Consider the following 8,232-nt stretch of genomic DNA (forward strand, 5'->3'; position numbering starts at 1 on the left):
GCCTAGAATTTCTTCATGTTGATGGAAGTTCACCTTTTAGAAATTCTTTTTCAATATACAAATTCTAATTCAATAGGTCTTTAACATAGACTGTCTTACTAAAGAAGTTCACTCACTTCATTTAACATAAAATATATCGTATTTAAGTATTTTAAATAGCATATCTTAATATTTTTATATGTGTTGTTATCTTTAACTTTAAGATTTTGGACTATCAGGCCAGTAATGATCAAGGTGTTCAGAGCTGCTCCTCCAAACTTAGCATAGCTAACTTGTTTGTGTGACACAGGACGATGCTCCACAGAAATACACCCTTGATTGTGGCCATGGCTTTCGATGTGCTGTTAATTGGCTGAAGACAGAGTGGAAGCTGGCAAACAGGGTCTTTTTCCAAACTTGGTGTGAGACACTTCTCACAAGCTCTAGAGAAGAGATGTATAATTGACATTCATGTAACATGGAGGGGTGGGGGGTGGGGGTCTCACAAGATAACCATTCAAAGCCAGAAAGGAACACCTATGAAAAGATGAGGAATCTGTCCCTCTCCCTCCCTCCCTCCCTCCCTCTCTTTCTCTCTCTCTCACACACACACACACATATGTAAGTATGTGTGTATGTATATATATGTGTATTTATATATATGATATTTTCCCTATTTAAAAAGTAATCAAGGGCAGAATCAAAAGTAGCTATTGTATGACTGTCTGCATGTCACAGAGATTTGGAAAGATAATTTTGTGGCGATCCATGTCATCTTGCCTTCAGAGTGAACTGAAACTGGATTTGCATCCTTGGGTGCTACATGAGCAGCTTTGTGACTTTAAATAAATCACATCCACAGTTTTCACAGCCACGTAGTGAGTGAGGGTTATTCCTTACTATGTCAAAGGATTATTGGGAGACTTAAAATGAGACAAGAGATATGAAAATGTTTATGCTGCATTGCATACATTCTGGTTTCCCTCTTAGGAAATTCAAGAGGTCTCCAGTAGGAAGATGTTTCTTTGTAGGATTAAAAGGATACATAGAAGGGCAGTGGAGTGAATAAAACTTTGTGAGATGTGAACAATGGTGCCAATAACCAGACATAATTTTAGAATTATCAAGAGTTTCTATATCCTTTATCTCATTAGTTCTTAACAAAAATCCTGTGTATCAGTTAGGCTAATTTTTTTTATATCAATTATGTAGGGGAGGAACCATGACTCCAAAATGAAATGAATTAGCCAATATCACCTGCAAGCCTATAATGGAGTGAAGTTCTTTTTGACTAATAGTTCAGTGCTTTTTATATTAATCTATGTTGTCTGTCAATGCCAGACAGTTGGCAAATACTAAACAGAAGTCTAATTGATTCAAAGGATGATTATCTCCATCCCTTGGTTGATACTCAGCATATTCTGTGGTATGCATGTATACCAATGCATCAAAGAGGAGAAAGAGGGTGCAAAGTCCCTTTGAGAGTGCAAGTCCCCTAAAAAGAGGAAAGTATGTTATTCCTTTGTGTTCTCAGTGCCCAACTGAGAGCCTAGTACTTAATAGGTTCTCAATAAATGCTTGCTGCTGCTTCTGTTGCTTTTGAGATACTATTCAGTGTTGACTTCTTAGGAAAGATTCATTAGAAAACATCATATGAAAGAGGGTTAGTTTTAGAATAAACAGAATCTGCTACCTCCTTCCCTCCCTGTACAGTAAATGATTTCCTAAGAATTCTTTCATGGGTACAATTATTAGAAAGATAAAGGATGCTTAGGAAAGCACGAGTAATTACCATTTCCACTTAAATGCAAGAGAGGTAATACAGATTCTACTCTCCTAAACATGAATATGAGGCTGTTGAAAATTAGGTCTTTGACTAGAACAGGCAGAAATACACAGCTGTCACTAGGGGAAAAATGCCTTTGAGATAAAGTGGAACTTCTCATATCTAAAGAGTAGGAGCATAGTGTGTTTTGTTTGATCCATACAAATTATAGTAATTTAGTTTCAGCCTGAACAAGCACCACAAACAAAAACTGGCAGACAGGGTCTCTATAGGAGTGGCCAAGCAAGTCAGTTTTCATTTCCTTCCAAGCCCTAGTTTGGCTGATCCATCCACAGAAAAACAGAACAAAAGCCAGAGATTACTGCACCCTAAAGCATCCAAGTGGCTTATTCGGCTCAGGGTTTATTTATAGCAACCTGGCTCACACTGAGAACTTCCTTCTCTATTCAGCGAATGTGCTAATGTGCAAATGGAAGCTTCAGGACCATAACAGTAGACATAGATGCAGGGTGTGATCAATGAGTAGATTCTCAAGCCTGTTGTGATTTTGATATAGCCATGCCTTTCAACCACCACTGTGAACATTTACCTCAAAATAGGCTCATCCTCTTCTTCATGTGCACATTCTATTTGTAGATGTTGCTATGAGGACAGATTCATCGAAAATGACTGATGTGGAGCCTGTGGTCAACAATTTTGCATCTTCAGCAAGGACAGGCCGCCGGAATGCGGTGCCAGACATCCAGGGCTCAGCGGGGACAGGTGGAATCTCGGAGTTGCCCCTCAGACTGGAGGCCCTCTCCATGGAGGAAGGTAACACACAAATTCCCTTCAAAACAGTAGCACTCTCTTCTTAGTCCTTTCCTCTGGAACAGTCTCTCTTTTAACTAGTCATAAGTGCTCTTTTTTTCTGTGCCTTTTTTCATAAGTGGCTACTAAAATCTCTCAGTGTTTGTTTAAGGCTAAGTACATTTTTTAGACTTTCTGAAAGTGGACAGTTTTACCTTTTTGTCTCTTGATGTGTATGTGGAAGCTGAACATTTATTTATTCATTGAACATGTATAGCCATGCACAGCGCTAGTAATTGGGAATCAGAGGTGAACAAATATAATCCCCTCAACAAACTTACAACATTTATCTAGAAACACTCAGAAATGAAATAGTTTTCCTTCTGTCATCCATTGGCAAACCACTTTGGAAGGTTCTATTTCACTGTAGTATTCTCAAGTCCTTCTGTTTCTCACATCTAAGAAGAAGTTTATTATCAGTTAAAGATGAAATCTTTAAGGTGAGTATTTGTATAAAAGGTGATTGTTCTTCAGTGGAAAAAGTTGAATTAAGGAAAAAAGGGAGCTGTCAAACTAATGAAGGGAAATCTCGGGTCTTTCACCCCATTGCTTACATACAGCTCATACAGCTTCCAGAGCTTAGTCTTCTGGAAATAAATATAATGATACTCTCAGTAAAGTTTTAAAGGAGTCTTTTTATTTAAAAATATTTGTAGAGGTTAAAGAAAAAAGTGTTACCAAAATACCTGTGCTTTGTGCCCCATGTTAGACGTCAAGGTAGACTTTAGTATGTGTACAGAAATTTACGCTTGCTGGCAATGAGGCAAGAGAAAGCTAGAAGTTTGTGCATATCTACACTATTCATGCAAGTCCCAGAAGAGGGCTCTTGGTCCTTTGCTTCAGTAGATTATTTGCTACCTGGTAAAGTTACAAATGTTCCTGGTTTGATCCCTATGAAATAAGTAAATCTTGGTTTGGCCAGGGACACCTCACCTTTTCCCAGAGGTCATTGCATTTCTCTTATGAGATACTACAAGTAATAGTAAAAAAAGTATATACGTACACACACACACACACACACAAACTATTATAAGATGGGAAATTGGAAAGAAAGAAAATAAATAAAAATGTGTGTAATCATCTCAGCCTTTTAAGTTTGAAAATGGAATATGGTTATTAGAACATATGTTGCTATTGAAGGGCCATCCTCAACTAGAGAGGGAGAGAAGCTAAGTTGCTTATTAGTATAATGGGCCTAATTAGAGTTTACGTACCCTAACTGCATACACACAAAACCTTAATGCTTACTGATGTTACCTGGTTAACTCTTTGTAGGAGAGTGAGTAGTTTTCACCATTTTACTTCCGTCGCTAGAGAGACCATTATCAGAAACAATATAGTTACTATTTTTATACTGTTAAAGAGCAAAAATTTCAGCTAAGTAAATTTGAAGATCTAATGACTTTATTAAGTGATTCATCAATCAGACAGCATCCTATCCAGCAAGTAGAGGGGAGCTCTGAGGAGTTGTACACAATGGAAGGTTTTTATAAGAAGGAAGGTGAGGCAAGGAAGTTATTAGCAAAAGAAAATAAGGATTGTTCTAAGTAAGGTCACATTCCCTTAGAGGGAAGGGAAAGGGGGTTATTAGGTGGATTATTAGGTGGTTAAATGGTTTCCCTCAGATCTATCCTCTTTGATTTTTGTTGTTGTTGTTGTTGTTGATAAATATTTTTAGGTGGGAAAAATTCTAGGCTCACAAATGTCTTGCATCCTGCATGAAACTAACCTGTCTGAAATTTGCCCAGTTCACACTTTGTCTTAATCTATCTCTTATAAATTAATAACTGTGATAGGGAGGACAATGATGCCTGATAACATATGAGCAAGTAGTGACAGAGGGCGGCAGCTGTAAATGTCACAAAGGGCCTTTTCTTACTCCCTCTATCACTGTTCATTTGATCCATTGTTCAATTTAGTGCCCACTGAGTGCTAAGCACCATTCTAAAAACTAGCAGCATATTGGTGAATAAGACAGACATAAAGTCTTGCTGTCCTGGATGATACCTACAATGGGAGAGTTAGGTTATAAACAAATAAATATATGTCAACAGTATCCATTCTATCAGAGAATTAAATAGGATGTTGTGGTAGAGTTACTGTGGTTTTAGATTGAGAAATTAGGACAGCCCTCACTGAAATCTGAATGACAATGATGTGTTTTGAATCACAACTGAAGGAAGAAGCAGGCACCAAAGATCAGAGGTAAGAGCTGTCTTTGCAGAAGGAGCAGCCAATAAAAAGCCCTTAGAATGGACATGCCTCCAAATCCTCTTTGTTCCTCTGATCCTCACCATACCACCCCTCTGTTTCAAGATTACAAGTAGCATTGTGTCTGATGAAATCAGCAGTCCATTCTTAGTTTCCATCCTACATGATCTCTTGGAAGCTTTGTCATGATGCACCGTCCCTTTCTTCCCCTTAAGACTTTTCTTCTCTTGGCTTCTTGGACATTCTGTTCTCCTGGTTTTCTTCCTGCTTCACTGGCTGTTCCTCTCCTGCTGTTGTTTCTTTCTCTCTCTGATCTCTTAATGAATTACATGGTACCAGAACTCAGTGGTTTCTTGTTTGCTTGTTTGCTTTTGGTTTTGTTTTTTACATTTTCTCTATCAACATTCCCTCCTCTTGAGATACTATCCGATTTCACTGGGACAATATCATTTTCCTGATAGCTCATGGATTTGTTTTCTCCAGTTAGAAGCTCCACTGACTTCACACTCATAAATCCATCTGCCTATTTGACCCCTGTTTTGGCTATCTAAGAGGGATCTCAAACTTAATGGATAATAAAGCGGAGTCCAGATATTCTCCCTGATACCTGTTCTTCCTGCCTCTTCCCCATCTTGGTGAATGGCAGTTTCACACTTCCAGTTGCCAGAGTCAAAATCTTGGAATCATCCTTGTCTCCCCTCTTTCTCTCAACTGTGTATCTAATCTATCAGCAATAATTGTCAGTTCTACTTTCAGATTTGTTCAGCTAGCTGCCATTTTTCACCCAAAAGATCTGGTCTCTTGGTATCCCTCTGACCCCATATTCTGTTCTTTTTTCTCTGTATTATCCTGCCTGCAGTTCCTTCCTGCACATTGATAGCTTTGACTCTAACTTTCCCTCTGCTTAGAATGCTCTCTTCCTGCCATTGGCATAGCTCACCCCTTACCTTTTCAGGTCTTTACTTGCATGGCCCTTCTCCCCAGCTAACCCTAGCTAAAATCACAACCTCCATGCCCCAAGACTTCTTGAAAACTCCTATTTTCCTCCATAGCACTTCTCCTCCATAACAGTTAGGACTATTCTCCTCCATAGCACTTAGGACTCCTCACATACCATACATTTTACTTATTTTGTTTATTCCCCATGTCCCTCACTAGAAGTCTCCTGAGAGATGGAATATTTTTTTTCACTGCTTGGTATATTATACATGTTTAATAATATATTTCCTGAATAAAAATTGAAGAACTGAATAGAATCCATCATATTGAACTTCAAAGATGCCAGTGATGATTTTGGCAAGAGTATTAGGGAGGCAGAAGAGACTTAATAGCTTTCATTTAAAATGGAGACCTCAAGAGATGACACGTTTTAAAGGATAAAAGACAAGATAGTATGTGGAAAATTTTCAGTTAAAAGAAGGCCTTTGTTAGTTCAAAGTTGGTGGTGATGTGAGGAAATGAAGAGTCAGGAGAAAGGGAAAGTCAGGTGAAATGGAGGCAGGAGATGATTGTTAGAGTCAGCTTGCTGATGAGGCAGAAATGGAGAGGGTCCCAGATCTTGAAGGAATAGACTTGGATAGTCTGAGCAGCACCAAGGCCAGCTCCAGGATTGTGCGGTGAGGTGTGGTTGGTTGCACAGGGCCCTGGGTTCAGAAGAGATTTGCACTTGCTGTTGCTGTCTTGAAGTTTTCCATATGTTTTGAAGACGGGGTGCTACATTCCCACTTAGCACTGGGCTCCAATAAATTATGTAACCAGTCCTGAGGAACACATTTTCCATTGTAATAAGAGGAAGGGTAGAAGGAATAAGTACAGACTACGGGGTTTTAGAAATTTGGTGGTTGAGGGAGCTTTTACCTGAAGATTTTGATTTTTTTTTTCTTTTCTGCAAAGTAGTGAGATCATCTCCTAAGAGCAAAGGAGGTAGAAACTGTGAGGAAGCTGGAGAGAGTGTGATGAACTATAGGGAGATCATTAAGGGGGTTGGACTATGGAGCCACTTGACCCGGTCCAAATTGTGTTTCTGTCACTTACTAGCTCTGTGACTGAACAAGTTACTTAACCTGTTTGTATTTCAATAGACTAGTCTATAAATGGAGATTGTGATAATACCTAGGAGACTGCCTCGCATGTAATAATTCTGGAGAATAGGAGGGAAAGGTAACTAGGAGAATGTTGATTCCCAAACCTATCCATATTTCTTTTCTTTGTATAGTTTCCATACCTAGATTGAGGGCAAAGCCTCTCCTAATCAAGGAGAGAATTATTAGGGTGCATAAAGGAAGTACTAATGGTTTCATTCCACTATAGTATAAAACATATTTCACTATATTCTATAAATGAACGGAATTATTTATTTATTTTTTAGATGTAAAAAAGAAAGATGAAGAAACAACACAATGCCAATTGGAAAAGACCCCAAAAGAAGAAAAATGAAGGCTCATAAACTATCAAAAGTGCTGAATTTCTGTAAACTGAAAGACTTAGTGGCCCTGCTTTCCTGAGATGTTTGATCTGGTAGTAACTATGGTAACATTGCAGCCCTAAGCAACACGTGTGTATTAGATAATTTTGTTGTGATGCTACTCACTTGGAATGCAACCACAATATCCAATGTAGGCTATTAAACGGCATATTACTTCCAAATTGCACCCAAGGAAAAGGTTGAGAATGTATGGTCACTTATATACATATCATTATCTATAAACCCAACAAAATCCACTGTTCTCTTTTGGATTTACTTAGCCAGATGTATTTTTAATTCTGTTTTTATGGTAATGGGCAAACCATTTTCTTAGTAAATATAAAACAAACACCATTTAAAACTATGGAATTTGTAGGGCAGTATTTTTTTTGGATGAGAAGGAATAATAGTCAAAAACACATAGAGAACATTTGTTTTTAAAGCAAAAATGCACTATTTTTCCCCAAACCCTAAAATGATTTGGAAAAATTGCAAAACTTTGACAAGTTAAATATCTTTAGGATATTTTTGTTTGATGTATTTTGCTTCTAGTCTATGCATACTGTAATTTTTCTTATAGACTCTTAAAATACAAAATTTGTGACAAATTGTTTATATGGAACATGCCTATTAAAATGAATTTCACTATCTTCCTTAACTTTGGTGTATGTGTGTGCATATGTTTTTCTTTAATAAGACTTACTCAAAACACTTTACTAGTTGCTTTATACTGTCTTTTCCTTTCTTAGGGCTTATGTGTATTGTGACTTGTTTCTGAAATGATTTCCTCAGGAATGCAGACCATCATTTTTATATCTTCCCTAAAGTAACTAACATGACACAAATATTTAGTGAATGTTGTAGGTAGAAATAGCAAAATACTTGCTTTTAATATATATTTAAGTATATATTTTAAAAGGAACAAAAGCAAAACCAAAGTTGT

At 37.6% G+C, this 8,232-nt stretch overlaps 1 protein-coding gene across 10 annotated transcripts in view; it reads left to right on the forward strand.

Annotated features, from left to right (window-relative positions):
* Nucleotides 1-7,476, forward strand: part of PKIB (cAMP-dependent protein kinase inhibitor beta) — a 170,795-nt gene extending 163,319 nt beyond the window's left edge. For all 10 annotated transcript variants that reach the window (XM_042939734.1, XM_042939733.1, XM_042939739.1 and 7 more), the window contains 2 exons: nucleotides 2,402-2,578; nucleotides 7,194-7,476. In XM_042939734.1, the coding sequence (XP_042795668.1) occupies nucleotides 2,402-2,578; nucleotides 7,194-7,261 (245 nt within the window). In that variant the 3' untranslated portion in view covers nucleotides 7,262-7,476. The remainder of the gene's footprint in view (nucleotides 1-2,401; nucleotides 2,579-7,193) is intronic.
* The last annotated feature ends 756 nt before the right edge of the window (nucleotides 7,477-8,232 follow it).

This window comes from Panthera leo, chromosome B2 (assembly GCF_018350215.1).
Source record: "Panthera leo isolate Ple1 chromosome B2, P.leo_Ple1_pat1.1, whole genome shotgun sequence".
Classification (NCBI taxonomy): domain Eukaryota; kingdom Metazoa; phylum Chordata; class Mammalia; order Carnivora; family Felidae; genus Panthera; species Panthera leo.